This window comes from Eleutherodactylus coqui, chromosome 1 (genome assembly GCF_035609145.1).
Source record: "Eleutherodactylus coqui strain aEleCoq1 chromosome 1, aEleCoq1.hap1, whole genome shotgun sequence".
NCBI lineage: Eukaryota > Metazoa > Chordata > Amphibia > Anura > Eleutherodactylidae > Eleutherodactylus > Eleutherodactylus coqui.
In genome coordinates, this window is record NC_089837.1 from 199,332,312 (window position 1) to 199,348,855 (window position 16,544).

Consider the following 16,544-nt stretch of genomic DNA (forward strand, 5'->3'; position numbering starts at 1 on the left):
TCCACCAAATTCACCCAATGTGCTGTCAGGGAGATATAGTGGCCCTGCCCGCCAGTACTTGTCCACGTGTTCGTGGTTAAATGGACCTTCTAAGTAACTGCGTTGGTGAGGGCACGATTGATGTTGCGGGAGATGTGCTGGTGTAGGGCTGGGACAGCACACCAGGAAAAATAGTAGCGACTGGGGACCGAGTAGCGTGGGACCGCCGCCGCCATCATGTTTTTGAAAGCCTCCGTTTCCACAACCCTGTACGGCAGCATCTCCAGGCTAATTAATTTGGCTATGTACACGTTTAAAGCTTGAGCATGCGGGTGCGTGGCGGCGTATTTGTGCTTTCGCTCCAATGCTTGCGCTAAGGACAGCTGGACGCTGCACTGAGAGACATTGCTGGATGGGGTCGAGGACATATATAGTGCGTTAAGTTCACTGCAAACACAGACCGGTGTAAAAAATTATGGAATTATTGGCATACAGTTTGACGCTGAGAGCGGTATTGTAACGCAAACTCCAGCCAGAAAAAAATTATACGGAAGGCTGCAAACAGGCCTAGCTGTGCAACAGTGATGCACTACAACTCCCACCAGACACCCTGTAAACTTCAGATGGTCAGCGGTAGCCCAACGATGGAGCTTTTTTTTTTTCTTTTTGAAAAAGAATACAGGCTATATAGTGTGTATATGACTTTCCCTTTATCAGTGGCTGGGGCCGTACGCTGTGCGTTAAGTTCACTGCAGACACAGACTGGTGTAAAAAATTATGGAATTATTGGTGTGCAGTTTGTCGCTGAGAGCGGTATTGTAACGGAAACTGCAGCCAGAAATAAAATTATACGGAAGGCTACAACTTTCACCAGACACCCTGTAAAATGCAGACGGTCAGAGGTAGCCCTAAGAAGGACCGTTCTCAATCAAGCACCTAGAAGGAGGTCTGTGGATAGAATGAAACTTCATTTATGTGATTGTAATATTGATGTAAGCGATTACAATATCAGTACAAAAGGATAATTTATTGTGGAAAACTGTACAGTTGAAGGGAGGCTTTAGTACCCAATTGGGCCACCCCTAAATTGTGCAGACTCGTAGAATATCCACGTTGGCATGCCAGATGGTCCCATACATTTCTATTGGCGATGAATCTGGCCATCGAGCAGGCCATGGAACTGTGACAATGTTGTGGAGACATTCCTGTGACCCCCTTCCTGGGTGCGGCTAAGTGTTATTCTGTTGGTAAATGCCACTTGAGAGCCCTGCCATGAGAGGAACACATGTGGCTGCAGGATGTCCTGAACATATCGCTGAGCTTTCCTCATCTCTCATACCACTACTAGGGGTGTCCGACTGACATATGTGATGGCCCCCAGACCATCATATCAGCAGTGGAGACAGCATGTCACTCCACAGAAAAAGCTAAATTGAGACACTCAACCCTAGGTCTCCAGACATGAACACAGCTGTCTTCAGTGCCAGAACTTAGCTCCGCCCTTGTCACGCCCCTCCGATTGCAAACAGTGGCTAGGGTGGGAGAGCTCAGTGCACTGCTCCCATCCCGTCCCGTCTCCTGCTCTTGCAGAAAGGGGCAGCTTATATTGGCCGGGCGTGAAAACCCGAACGATATACGCCCGTCTGAATAAGGGCTTAAATTTGTGTCTATATATTCCTATGTGTTTAGTAAAGTTTGTTATAGTAATCTTCCTATGGCTACATTGATATTGGTGTGTTGAGGTTTTTATATACACACTTGCTACTCTCTTCTTTGTCTCACAAAACGCAGTGGTGCATTCAGCAATGTCCACTGACACTAATTCACACACTTAAGGCTGGCTGCACACGACCGGGTCGGATTCCTCATGAGGGGGCCTCCAGTGGAATCCAACCCTGTGTCCAGCTGATGTCTGCGTGTACCTGTCATTTCATCTTCTCTTCTGCGCTGCAGATGGTGCACACGGCTCGCCGTTGGGCATGCACAGTGTTTAGGCGATGACGCGGAATCTGTGACCTTTCCACAATGTCAATTGTGGAAGGGCCACGGGTCGAATGGTTTCCATTGACTTCAATAGAAAGCATCCACGTGGACTCCACGCAAAAATAGAGCATGCTGCGTGTGAGTGGACATATGGATGCTCTATTGGTTTGAATTGGTGCGGAGTGCCACAGATCATCCACACGGGAGACTATTGTGGATTCTGCAATTCAAACCCGGTTGTGTGCAGCCGGCCTAAGACACAGCACACTTTAGATTACAGCACACACTATCATGTTCCCACACTAGCTATTTGTTTGCTTTTATAGCTGTGATATCCCTACTCCTTCTCTGTCACCATCTTTTTACAGCTTTCTCTCAGAAAAAACATGAGGCAGTGACAGGCACACTGATTACAGTAATATGTTTGCTGTATGTATCTGTGCAGTATTTGGGAGAAACTTGCATTTTATTAGTAGCAACCAGACATAGAGGACTACAGGAAGTAGTCCTTGTTATTCATCAGTTGCAGCTAGCCTCAACCACTCTACCCTCCAGTCACTGATTGCTGTCCGCCTATTACTGTGCATAGAGAGATAGCTGTTAATCAGTGGCTAGAGACGATGTTGCTAAGGCTAGCTGCAGCTCAGGAATGTCAAGAACTCCTCCTCTGTATCTGGCTGCTACTTTAAAAATGTAAGTTTCTCCCAAACTACTGCACAGACACTTTCAGCAGGCATATCACTGTAACCAGCAAACCTGTTACTACCTTATGCTGCTCTCAGAGAGGGCTGCAAAGAGATGGTGACAGATTCTCTTTAACCCCTTAAGAACTGCCCATATGCCTTTTACAGCAGCTGTTAAGGGGCCTTATTCGGATGCATGTGCCTTTTAACGGTAATGCATCAGAAGCCTACCACAGGTCTCCCGTGCCAAGGGGAGCTGGTGCTCAGCTGTCGGTTGATAGCTCAGCACTTGCTCTAAGGCTAGGTTTCCACGGGATGGAAATCAAGTGGAAATCTCGCTGCTTGGCTGCACCGAAAAGCTGCGAGATTTCCACAGGAGAGCCGCAGCTTTAAAACCCACAGCATTTCGCCGTGGGTTTTGGAGTGGTTCGGCTGCCGACATTCCGTTGCGGCTTTCTCTCCCCATAGAGTGAAGTGAGGCCGCAATGGAAAAAAAAAAGAATTAAAGGGGTTGTCCCGCGCCGAAACGTTTTTTTTTTTTATTCAATAGGCCCCCCGTTCGGCGCGAGACAAACCCGATGCATGAGTTAAAAAAAAAAACGGATAGTACTTACCCGAATCCCCGCGCTGCGGCGACTTCTTACTTACCTTAGTAAGATGGCCGCCGGGATCTTCACCCATGGTGGACCGCAGGTCTTCTCCCATGGTGCACCGTGGGCTCTGTGCGTTCCATTGCCGATTCCAGCCTCCTGATTGGCTGGAATCGGCACACGTGACAGGGCGGAGCTACGAGGAGCAGCTCTCTGGCACGAGCGGCCCCATTCAACACGGAGAAGACCGGACTGCGCAAGCGCGTCTAATCGGGCGATTAGACGCTGAAATTACACGGCTCCATGGAGACGAGGACGCTAGCAACGGAACAGGTAAGTGAATAACTTCTGTATGGCTCATAATTAATGCACAATGTACATTACAAAGTGCATTAATATGGCCATACAGAAGTGCTGAACCCCACTTGCTTTCGCAGGACAACCCCTTTAACATGCTTCGACTGTCAATTGCGTGCCGCATCGCCGTTTCTGCCTGGCTTTGCCTCAACGGATTGGCCACCCTGTGTTTACAAGATGTTTGCAACATCTCGTCCACATGGCTGACTAATTTCCGCAGCACATCAGTCCCGTGTGAACCCAGCCTAACAGTGGGGACCAGAAAATTTGCCAAACCTTGCAGTTTAACCCTTTACATGCCACGTTCAATGCAACCGTGGCATGTAAAAAGCTGACAGAGGGAGGGGGGCTCCCTCTCTCACCCATCGGAACCCCAGAAAGCTTGAATGTGGCCAACATGTCTGCAAGCTTCTTTGTTATATGAGGCCTTTTTGTCTGTACAGACCGAAATTACCCATTAGGGCTCCTTCGCACGAGTGTATATATATATGTGTTCGCCCGTACACAACGTATATTTGCATGAATGAATTTTTGACAAGCTCGAGTCCCAATCATAATTGGTGTTTTAAAAGTCATTCATACGGGGCGAGGGGCTGCAGCGATGGCAAGCAACGATCTGGATAAACCCTTGGAATGGCAATTAAATGGCTACTTAGGGCAAGATGTCTTCTTTTCCCAGCATTGTACGCAAGGTAACTCTCTCTCCTCCCTTTTTTTCTGCTGCAATAGAAGTATATAGGAGCTTGCTGCGTAACATGGCGAAAGATAGGCCAAGATAGAGCAGGTCCTATTTATTCTTGCGAGAATATTCTGTGTGGAAAAAACACATTTGTCTGAATGAAGCAATTGAAATCAATAATAATAATCTTTATTTGTATAGCGCCAACTTATGTCGCAGCGCTTAATCCAATGCATCACATAGTCGCGTTGTACAGTAAACCCTTGAGTAGCATTGCTCCTAAGTAACACTGTTTTCTACTAAAGTCGATGTGTCAGGGCAGCGGCGGTCCCTCAAATAAAGTTGCATTCCTCAGATAAGGGCGCAGACCGATCCATGACCCTGAGCGCCGCTCAGTGAGCCAGCGCACAGCTGATGCTGGTCACTTCCTGCTTCTCCTGCATCAGCGCGTGCCTACTCCTCCCCCTCCCCTCTCCATAGTGCCGGCTGAACGTTGCTGTGTCTGCCTGCCTCCTGACACAGTACAGCAGCTGAATCCCCAAAGTGCCGGCTGAACGCTGCCTGCCTCCTGAATCCCCACTGTACTGCAAAATGTAAGTACTATACAGATGAGTACAGTACAGTAAAGAAACGTTTGCAAATAAATACTGAAGTCCTATGTCAAAGCACAGATAACACAGTGATACGTACTGCTATAATGATGTCCCTGCAGTCCTATGTCAAACCACAGATAACACAGTGATACGTACTGTTATAATGCTGTCCCTGCAATGTTAATTTATTCTTTACAGTTGTGTTTTATATTCATTCAGTATTGTTTTTGGTATTAAAGACCAGAGTTATTCTCTATTAAATGGGGTTTGGTGTCGTTTTTGGAATGTCTAGAACCAATTAATTGGATTTACAATAATTTCTATGGAAATAATGTCCTCAACTAACATTGATTTCTACTAAAGCCCATTGCTTCCAGGCGGATTAATGACGTTAGTTGAGGTTCTGCTGTATGTGCAACTTAACATGCGCAAATACTGTCATTTGAATAAGCCCTTAAAGTCAAAGGGATAAATACTCAGTGAATGCTCAATATACATATTTACTGCATATACGTATTCACTGCATGAAGGCAGGTGAAATCTATAGGACCTTCTTACATTTTTTTGGTGCACTTAAAAATGCAGTGAAGGCGTGAGCAAAAAAACATAAAGAGGTCTAAATATGCAGTGAATATACGCAGGTTTGGTCTTTGAAACTGAATAGGCCAGTGTACATGAGCCTTAAATATAACTACTTCTTAACATGGCCATGGAGCTCTATGGACTATGATAATGCTTCTCTCCTTCCACGTCTTGAGCATGGAGCTTCCTACTTTTTTTAAAGGTAGCTAGGGTAGGCCTGTCAGAGCTGTACACCACTTGTCAGTTGCTGACGAGAGCAGTGTGGAGGTATACGCCAGAGCTCAGATTCCAAGATGGCACCCGCTCCCTGCCAAGTGCTGGCTGTGTCCTACGGGGAAAGTGGAGAGACAGTCCTTCTGCATCCAGACCTTGTCATAGGCCACATAAAATGACGTAGTGGACCTTGAGTTTGACACGTGCTCTAGAGGAAGCTTCCTGGACCTACAACAAATTTATAACAACAGCTGTGATGTTGAGGACTACAGGGGGTTTCTCCAGTTATCTGATGGGCTAGTTCACTTTAATTAAATTGTCTTCAAAATAGTAACACTCAATAAATGATGAATGAAGGAGTATGCAATTATTAGGTTAAATATACTTGTATTTTAAGAAAAACAAATGTGATACACTCGGTGACAAAGATAGACTAGTGTAATGTTACATTTTAATAGATAATACAAAATTTAAATGTAGTATCAATATATCTCTTGATTTCTTCTTTCAACAGCAAAGTCAGTTTCCGACATGGGCTGCAGTTAATCAACCTACTCATTCAATGAACTCACTAGAAGAATGCTTTCCTCAAAGAATTCAAGCGATATGGTCACCATCATCCGACTCATTACATGAAAAGCCTGGTAAGACTTTGTCTATTCTACAACATAATACAGTTTAGTTGGAAAGAAGAAGGCAAATGCCTATCAATGTCAACTTCTATCAGACATACATAGTCATTTGGCCTGCCCTTACCTAATGAAACACTATGGACAGTTCTGCCTCCAGGACAATACAAGTATGTTTATGTCATTACAGTATGGCTATAATAATAATGATAGTCATTTTAGATTCGCTAATGCTTTTTTTAACATTTATTACTGTATTGTTTTTTTTCATTACTACCACTTTTAGTAGATAGTGCATGCCTATTGTTACAATATCTCGTACAGTTTTTGGAATAAAACATTAATTTCCTTGTTGCTCTTGAAAAAGGGTATTTTCTTCCCTGACAGAACAAACATAATTTGCAAGTAAAGTTTTTTTCACAAGTTATGGCATATAGCTAGCAGCACAGTAGCCGTACAGAAGTGTGTAGGGAATGGCATTCTGCAGGGAAATCATCCAAAGTGGCCATTGTGCGTTAGGCCTCTTCAACCCAGCAGAGCATCTATTGATCCACATGGCTCTGTGCGGCCCCTAGTTTGGAAAGTTCTGTCCCTGACAGTGAGGAACAGTGCAGTGCTAGTCTCTTTCCCCGGCTCTGCCTCCCCCTCTTCTTGGGTCTCATCAACCCATCCTATTACCTGCTAGGACAGGTTTCTCAGTCTGCAGACAGCTGACATTTTTGTTCATTTCCTAGACAACTCCTTGAACTTTGCTGTGTATGGTAGTTGCGAGCTTAAAGGGGAAAGTGGTTTTCCAGGATTTTACTATTGACTTATCTTCATGTGCCATTTAACCCTTTCCAATACACTGTCTGATGTCTAAAGACATTATGATTTAATGCTCTGATGTTGGAAGACGTCCGTCAGGGTTCACTTACTGTATATTGCCAGCTTCTCTGCTGTCGGAGCCTATTCAATGTGTCACCTCATGCAGTACTGGCTTTAGCCAGCAGATAGCACCGTTGTATAATGGCAGGAAAAGAGTAAACCCCCTAGGAAAACCAGGATACAAATTGGATTGGAAAGCGTTAAATGAGAGCAGTGCCTGCAATGTGGATGGAGCTGTCAGCTTCTGACTCTATCCCCACTGACTACTGGCCTACTAGCAGCTCATCACCGGGGGTCCTTGACCCCTGCCGATCAACTCTTGATTATGTATCCTGAGGATAAGAAATCAGTAGTAAAGTCCCAGAAACCCCATACAGTGGTCAAGAGGTGTCAAAAAGGTAAGGCTGTTCACTATGGTGTTAGATGAAAAGGGTTTTATCTGTGTGTATGGATTGGGATGTAAATCCCTGCACAACCAAGTGGCCAGAACCAGTGCTGTGCATGGAAAACCTACAGTAGGAGACGCAGCCCATAAAGTAGTGCTACAGCCCGCATGGAGTCGTGGAAGTTCCAGCAATCAAAACGTGATTGTATGTTCTAGCAATGTTAGATCAATCGAGCACTCTTTAAAGGGAACCTGTCACTGGGTATGAGCACCATAAACTAAGTTATGGTGCTCATAGAGCAGGTTCCCAGGAGGTATGTTTTATACTTACTTGCCTCCCGATGCCAAAAGTTGGCGCGGACCATGGACTCAAAGCTTCAAGCTGTGTGCAAGCACTACCATTGATGTCTATGGGAGTGCATGCGCGCAGTCTGCAGCTTTGAGTCCTCTGCAAGGTCTGCATGTGGATTTGGGGGGTGACAACGCTGACTTTGTGTTACAGTTTCTGTTGAAGAATTTTTGCAATAGTGAGATCCAAGAATTCAATATCTGTGGTATTTGAAGAAAATATGCTTATGATTAAAAAATGCCCCATCTATTATGATTTAGATGCCAATGAATTCTCAAAGTGTTTTTGTCACCTCTTCGTACAATGAAAAGGTTATCTATACAGTTCTGTCAGAGATCAGAAGAAAAAGTGCTGCATGCACTTCCATCTAAAAGCTGGGCTGCTAGGTAGACCCCATTATAGTTAATGAAGTCTGTCCGATTCCGTCCTGAGACGAAGCCGTTTGGCCGCAGGGGTTCCTTTTTCCTGCTTTCCCAAATTAAGCAGGAAAGCAGAACCGCAGGCACGGGTGTGAAACCACCTTTATATAAGACCTGTTTAAGAAAAAAGCCGTCAGCTGGTATTTGGTCTGTAATAGACTGGTTAGTCCAATAAGCAAATCTAATCATTGAGGTGTTGTGGAAGAAGCATGACAATATGGCATCCAGAATTTTAAGCCAAAACTAGGAGTGGAATCTAAACACAGAAAAAGTATAATGGAATCACTACTCTTTTTAAAAGCTTTCCAGGTTTTGGCTTGAACATACGGATGCTCAGTACTGACCAAATACGCACTTTGTGAAAATGCCCTAAAACTATCAAAAGTATACCCAACAAGCCAATCTAAAGCCATAAATGTCATAGAAACCCTTTGCTAGAGTATGCGTTTTAAAATGGAAGTCAACGATCGACTGATTAAAAAGTATCAGAATATGTTTCCATGTGTTACATGTGGATTCATCCATTCAAATGCATAGTATATTAGTTACTGCAGGTGTGTGACTTCAGTCTATTAGACACAAATCCTGTCAAAATGTATTCACTGCGGTGTGATATACTATACCTGATTTGAGGCAATATGGGGGAATCCTACTGTTAATACAGTGAGCACTGCATTTGGAAAAGTTTGGCACAACACAGAGTTCTTTAATCGTGTGGCGAGGATGAGATCTCATCGTCACACGATTAAAGAAAAAAAAAGACAGAATTACCTGTGGCTGAGCACTTTTATAGTCACGGACACTACATAGAACACATGAAAGTCACCATATTAAAAGGCAATTTGAAGTCACAAAGCCATATAAGAATTTGGGAGTACAAATTTATAACAACTTTTGACACTTTCAACAGAGGGTTAAATTCTTTAAGAGGATTCATGCCTGACTGGAACATCTGAGAAATCTATAGCAGAGATAACACACTGGCCCGGTGACCCCTAACACTAATTCAGAGATCATAAAACATTCACATCTTTATCAGTGGACTATTAAAGTATTTATTTCTCTAGTCATCATGTTGTGCTATTATTTTAGGTGCAAATTATTCACATCATGTCTCTGCCTTGTCATATGTATGTGTGTATATACGTATATGCATGCCTGTTCGGATCTATTTCTCAATGCCTGAGGAAGAACCCTGAGTAGGTTTGAAAGTTCACTATAACATCATGTATTTTTGTTAACCATTAAAAGGTATCTCTACAAGATTACGTGGTTTCTCTTACTGTAACCAATCACATATTGTAACACTTGGGGACTTTGATAAGTCAGTGTCGTCTGTGGTTTACTGCTGAAGAACTGGAATGCATATTTGTTTTATAGTTGTTAATTTTATTTCAGAAAAGACTTCAGTGGAATTTGGATTCCAGGAAAAAGCAATGAAACATACTCAGGTGATTAAACTTTTATATTTTGATCAATTTCAGAGTGGTCCTCCAGGAATGAATAATTTTCATGTAATTATTTGGTTCATAATTTGAGAAAACTTTATATTGACGATCTTTTTTTTGTGAATATTTTGGAATTATCAGGAAACAGACATTTTTGGTTTCGATCTGGTTTATGTAAGCAAAGTAGACATATCAGCAGATTGACATGCAGAAAGTGTCTGCTGGGCTGATCCATTCCAGATTCTCCACTCCAGGCTTAGTTTGATTAACAAGTCTCTCTCTATTTGCATATAGCGAGAGACCTATCAGGCGAGCTGATGCAGGCAGAAAGAATTTGGAAGGGAGACACTCAATAAACACTTCTGATGGGAGCACATTTATAAAGGCTTTATGCCAGTTTTCTGGTGTAGAAAAGTCACAAAATTATGCACAAAGGCTACTTGTTCAAAAATTTTGCAACTTTTCATCCTTCTACACTGGCCTTGACACCTTTTTGAATAGTGGGTGGGGTTGGTCAGGAGGGGGCGCAGGTTTATGCACAATTACGTCAGAAACTAGAGTAAATTAGGCGAGAAAGACAATGAAAGTTGTGGAGGAGCCTCCAAGGTGAACTTTTGCATCCAGGTCTCTGTGCCTTTAGCTGCGCCTCTGAATTGCCTGGTCAGAACCCGACGTACATTTCTGTGAAGGCGCACGGAATTGCACTTAATACATAAAGAGGCATGCAACTCTATTCAGTACACCGTGCTCTGGGGGAGATTTTACTAAGGCCTCATGTCCACGGGCACACACGGTTTCCCAGTTCAGAATCCTACAGCTGATTCCAGCCGTGCCCGCGGTCATGAGGACAAAATAGACATTTAGCTTACCTGGCTGGAAGCGCTGCAGGTCTCCTCCGTCGCGGTCGGATCTTCTTCTTTTTTTTTTTTAAAGTCCTGCTTTTCCGCAGATCTATGGCACGGGCGCACTGTCAGCTGCGTCTGTCCCGTGGATCGGTTGGCTTCCATTGACTGTGGAAGCCGTCCGTGTGGGAAAACCGCAGAAAATGGCGCATGCTGTGGGTGTTGTCCTGTGCGTGCAATCCACACGCCGGGAAAAAAATTACATCTGCAGTGTATTGCCAACTTGAAGGGCAACAAGTTCCGATACGGCTTTAAAGAAGAACAAATAGGTGATATTGCATACTTTTACACTATTTTTTAGGAAAAGGTTAAATACTGATATCACCAAGGGATATACATGAACACAATAATATACACATGATTATACTTACAACACATAAACTACATCTGTTCAGCTGGAAAAATACCCACCGGTGGACAGAGTTTATCACCTCAGAGTCTTGAACCATCATCTGTCTGAGTTTTCACTGGAGAAGCGACAGCCGAAGACATAGAGCTCTTTGGGAGCTACAGTGTGAGAGAGCGTCCTCTACTCACAGGTTACAGGCTTTGATTCCTACACACCTAGGAGGTGGCCAATCCTTCAGGCATCCAAGAGTTAATTACAAAGCTCCATGGGTTTACAGGATAACAATCTACACATCTGTGCATAACTAAACATGTTTACAAGCTCAGGTCAATTAGGCGAGGTTCACACAGGGCGGATTTGCCGCGGAAATTCTGCGCGGAATTTTGCCGCGGCAAATCCGCCTGTGGCCGCTAATCTCGGGATTAGCCAGCCATGTGGACGAGATTTCTCAGAAATCTCGTCCACACGGGACGGCCAATCCGCTGCGGTAAGTCAGGCTGGAACCGCGGCTGCTACGACCGCTGCCGCGGCTTCAGAAGATGCAGCATGTCTATTTATCTTTTCTTTCTGCTGCAGCCGCGCTCTCCTCTATGGGAGCGCCGGCCGCAGCGGAAGAGCGAGTGGCCAGGCCGCTTCAAAGTCGCCGCGGGTTTTTCCGCTGCGGTTTCTCCCGGCGGAAATCTCACGGTTTTAGCTGCGGCCAAACCGCGGGATTTCCGGCGGGAATACACCCCGTGTGACCCCAACCTAACAGTTTCTATTAGCTTTATCCTGACAAAATTAAGGATATATGAAATAACTTTATTCAACTATACACTGCAGGTATTTACTTACCTGCGGGTGCCCAATGCATGTCTATGGGCATATTGCAGTTTGGATCATCCGCACAGATTCCACAATTCAATTTTGCCCATGAATATGAGGCTTAAGCCTGACGCAGGAATGTTTCATCTCAAAGTAAAATATCGCTATTTCTTGCAGCTTGTGGTTAGGGCAGCATGAATCTGCTGACAGGTTCCCTTCTAAAGCTTATTCATTGTATGAAAAGTTATGTGCCTTTATAATCTCTCAGTTCACAAACAGTTAAGCCTGCTTAGACACAACGATTATCGCTCCAAAAATCTTTTAAGTGATAATCGTTGAGTGCTACAGTGCAAGGTGATCGCTTAAACGTTGGATAAGATAGGGCAGGACCTATCCTCCCGCTTTTTTCTTTTAAACTCCTGCACTATGGCGCGTAGTTTGTACGGCCAGAGAAGTGAAAAAAGGCGTTCATGCGCAACTACGCTCTGTAACAGCAAGCATAGTTGCGTATACAGCCATTTAAAACCAGCCTCAGGCTGCTTTCGCACCTGCGTTAGGGCTCAGAGTTTCTGTCTCTCTGCTCCATTTGTAGAGGAGAGAAACAAATAAAACTGAAAAAAACTAATCTGTTTTTCCCCCATTAATTTAAACCGTGTTTCTCAAAAAACGGAAAGGCTTCCGTTTGATTACATTCCATCAGGTTTCTGTATTTGACTGCACTATTTCTCCATCCCAAAAAATGAAACTGTGATGGAATGGAAGCAAATGGAAGCCGTTCCGTTTCTTTGAAATACCATTGAAATTAATTGAGAAAAAATGAATCCATTTTTGTTAGTTTTATTGTAGGCTCTCTCTTCCAAAAAGGCGACTTCCTATTAATTGGTGTGTATTCACTGCAGGCTTTCCACAGCAGAAAATTAGCGGCAAATACACAGCTAATCTGCAGTGGGGGAGCACTAAAAGGTCTCTGCGATTAGTCTATATTAATGATAGGCTCGCCGGGGAGAATCACGACATGCCATGATTTTAATCATGCCAGTGGAAAATCGCTATGATTTTCCGCTCGTGTGCAGTAGGCTGCACTTTCCATAGTTATCGCCGCGGATCTCGCAATGACACCATGCCCGTGTACAGTCAGCCTTAGACTAAATGCTCATAGCCTGTTTTTGTAACCGAAGTATTTCAAAACATCATTTAAGGCATTTAGATATATTGTTAGGACCAGCATTAGGATTGTGAGACCTGTTCAAATGCACAGGGCGCATCACCCTTTTGGACGAAGAGGGCATCGTACTGCACTTGTACATACAGCATCACAGGGAATAGAAGCAGCAATAGCAGTGTACACATGAGGCATCTACACAATGTAACGTTAGTGCCCATAGGGGGCTTGCTTGCTGTAAGGTCCGCTCTCGATGCAGCCTGAGAGGGAGGAATAATAGGCGTGCACTTCTCTGATTGGTTGAAGCAGTAGCCAGTTTGCTACTCCACCAATCAGAGGAGCAGCTCTGCTTTTCATCAGCTCCCAGTCCCTAATATGCTGTCTTTGATGGTGAGTGAAGACAAAATAGAAGGGGGGATTGGATTGTGTAATGTGTATGATTGAGGCGGGGCAGTGTATGAATATCTGTTAAGGTGTGTGTAAGTGGACATGTGTGTGTGTTTGTGTGAGTACACTGAAATATATAGTGACCGGGCTGTGTGCCATGTTGCATCTTATTTATGAGGCCTCTGTGCCTTTTCTATTTTTCCATGACATACGACTATGTTGAAGTAATGGATGGGACCTTAGTATATGTTCACATATTCCAAAAAATGTATACACATAAGATTTATTCAAAGCACTTTATGTAATTTTCTTCATGGTATTAAACGTATCTTTACGGAAGTGTTGTAAAGTAATAAAAATCAGTCCAATATCCAGGGATAAATGGAGGCTGGAGACATAGCATGGAAGCATGCCAACCGCAGCAGCAAGGATGTTTCGAAATGAAGGGGGAAGATCCCCCAAAATGCTGCCGTAGCGGCAATTAGCGTGCATTAATTCTGTCTATTCAGTCTCCATTTATCCCGGGCTTGCGGATATTAGACTGATTTATATTACAACATTAATTTCAAAAAGGTAGGACGTTGTGTAAAATGTAAATAAATGTTAAGAAAAAAAGAATGTAATGATTTGGAAATCCCATATGACCATATTTTATTCACAATAGAACATAAAACACATATCAGAGGCTGAAAGTGAAACATTTTTCAATTTTATTTTGAAAAAAATTAACTCATTTAGAAGTTGAGGGCAGCAACACATCTCACAAAAGTTGGCACAAGGGTAACAGAACCTGGAAAAGTAAGTTGTGCTAATGAAAAAACAGTTGGTGGGTCAATTTTCAGCAGAGATGATTCACCAGTCTGTAAAAACTGCATCTAAAAATTTTGAAATAATTTCAGAAAAATGCTCCTCAATGCAAAATTGCAAAGACTTTGAACATTTCACCATCTACACTAGATAATATTGCAAAAAGATTCAGAGAATCTGGAGATATTCATGTACACAAGGGACAAGGCTGATTGTCAGTGTTGGAGATCTACAGTCCCTCAAGCATAATTCTGTAATACAGATCACTGCATGGGCTCAGAAACACTTCCAGAATTCATTGTCTGTGAACACAAATGCAAGTTAAAGCTGAGCCATGCAAAGAAGAAGCCATATATCAGCACAATCCAGAAATGTCGGCACCTTTTTTTGCCCAAAGTTCATTTAGAATGAACTGAGACAAAATAGAAAACTGTTCTGTATTCAGATAAATAAAAATTTGAAATTCTTTTTGGAAACCATGGACACCGTGCCCTGTGGACTCAAGAGGAGAGTGACCATCCAGCTTGTTATCACCGCATAGCTCAAAAGCCAGCATCTCTGATGCTATGGGGTTGCATAGTGTGAAGATATAATGCCTATGACATAAGCAACTTACACATCTTAAAAGGCACTATCAACTCTAAGCAGGTTTTAGAACAATAGATCCTCCCACCCAGAAAACATCTCTTTTAAGGAAATCCGTGCATATTTTGGCAAGACAATGCTAAACCACATTCTGCATCCTTCACAACAGTAGGGCTTTGCAGAAGAGTCCAGGTGCTGAATTGGCCACCTGCAGTCCAAACCTTTCACCAATAGAAAACATTTGGCACATTATAAAATGAAAAATCTGGCAAAGGCGACCCGAGACTGTTGAGCAAACAGAATCCTACATCAAACAAGTATTGGATAACATTCCTCTCCCAAAACTCCAGCAATTCATCTCCTCACTTTCCAGGCGTTTACAGACTGTTGCAAGAAGACATGGCACTGGCCCAACTGGCCTAACTTTTTGAGATGTGTTGATGCCATCAATTTTAACAGTCAAAATATTAAATAGTCAATATTTTTTTAAGGAAAAACTCACTTTCACCTTTTGATATGTGTTTCCTGTTGTGTTGGGAATAAAATATGGTCATATGAAATTTCCAAATGATTGCATTCTATTTCTCTTTACATTTCTCTACAGTGTCCCAACTTTTTGGGAATTGGGTTTGTACTTTACAACACTAGAGTGAATATACCTGTAATACCATGAAGAAAAGGATATGAAGTGCTTTGAAGAAATCTTACATAGATGCAGTTTTTAAAATATGTGAACTAACGTAGGTCTAGGAAACACAGGCAACTCACTATATTGCGTGGGAAACCAACACAAGGAAAATTTGCTGTGGATTTTCTGTGCAGAAATCAGCAGCATTTACTGACGTGCAGAAAAGGACATGAGGTGCAAATTGTAAATCTGCAGCATGTCAATTGATGGCTGTATATGTTTATTCCTGCTTCCACCTTTTCGCTATGCAAAGGGTGAAATCTTTAGCAAATCTGCAGCATTTCCACACCATTTTGATGTGTTTTTTGCTGTTGCAGATTTTCAGAGAATTCACTGCAAATTGAATGACAGCTGAGAGCTGCCCCTGATTGGTCCCTGCGCTGAGCCAATCAGAGGCAGCACTCACCCATTCATGAATTCGTGAATGGGTGAGTGAGAGCTGCCTCTGATTGGTGAGGGATGTGACCAATCAGAGGCAGCGCATTCAGCAGGCGGGGATTTTAAATCCCCGCCTGCTGAATACTAGACAGAGCAGTTCAGGAGAACTGCCGGCCGGCCGCGGCTGAACTCCGGCTGCAGGGACATGGTGAGTAAATATATATTTTTTTATTTTTACACATTTTTGGATGATTTTCAGGGAAGGGCTTATATTTTTAAGCCCTTCCCAAAAATTCATCCCGCGCTCACCGCCAGCCCATTGCTTTCAATGGAGCCGGCTGTATTGCCGGCTCCATTGAATTCAATGGGCGAACATCATTCTTCTCTGCCACAGCTGTTACAGCTGTGGCAGAGGAGAATGATTTCTGTAGTATATGTTCTCAATGGGGTCGGCGCTGCTGCTGCCGGCCCCATTGAGCGCATATAATAGAACACAAGGAATCACAGATCGCAGATAGGCGCGATCTGCGATTCCTCGTGTCTTATAATTTATCGGACATCCGCATAAAAAGCGCCCATGTGTCCGATGCCATTGCGAAGCAATGGTTCTATATATGCACAGATCGCATGCGCATGCGCAAATCGCACGAAAAAACGCCCGTCTGACCGAGGCCTTAGAGTCACACTTGACTCAGTGTTTTTACTTTTTTTTTTTTACTATGATGG

The 16,544-nt window shown here is 43.4% G+C and overlaps 1 protein-coding gene across 1 annotated transcript in view; it reads left to right on the plus strand.

Annotated features, from left to right (window-relative positions):
* The window catches only part of FMN2 (formin 2), a 166,200-nt gene that overhangs the window by 44,219 nt on the left and 105,437 nt on the right, over nt 1-16,544 (plus strand). The window contains exons 3-4 of the mRNA XM_066605407.1: nt 6,174-6,303; nt 9,707-9,759. Of these exons, the coding sequence (XP_066461504.1) occupies nt 6,174-6,303; nt 9,707-9,759 (183 nt within the window). The remainder of the gene's footprint in view (nt 1-6,173; nt 6,304-9,706; nt 9,760-16,544) is intronic.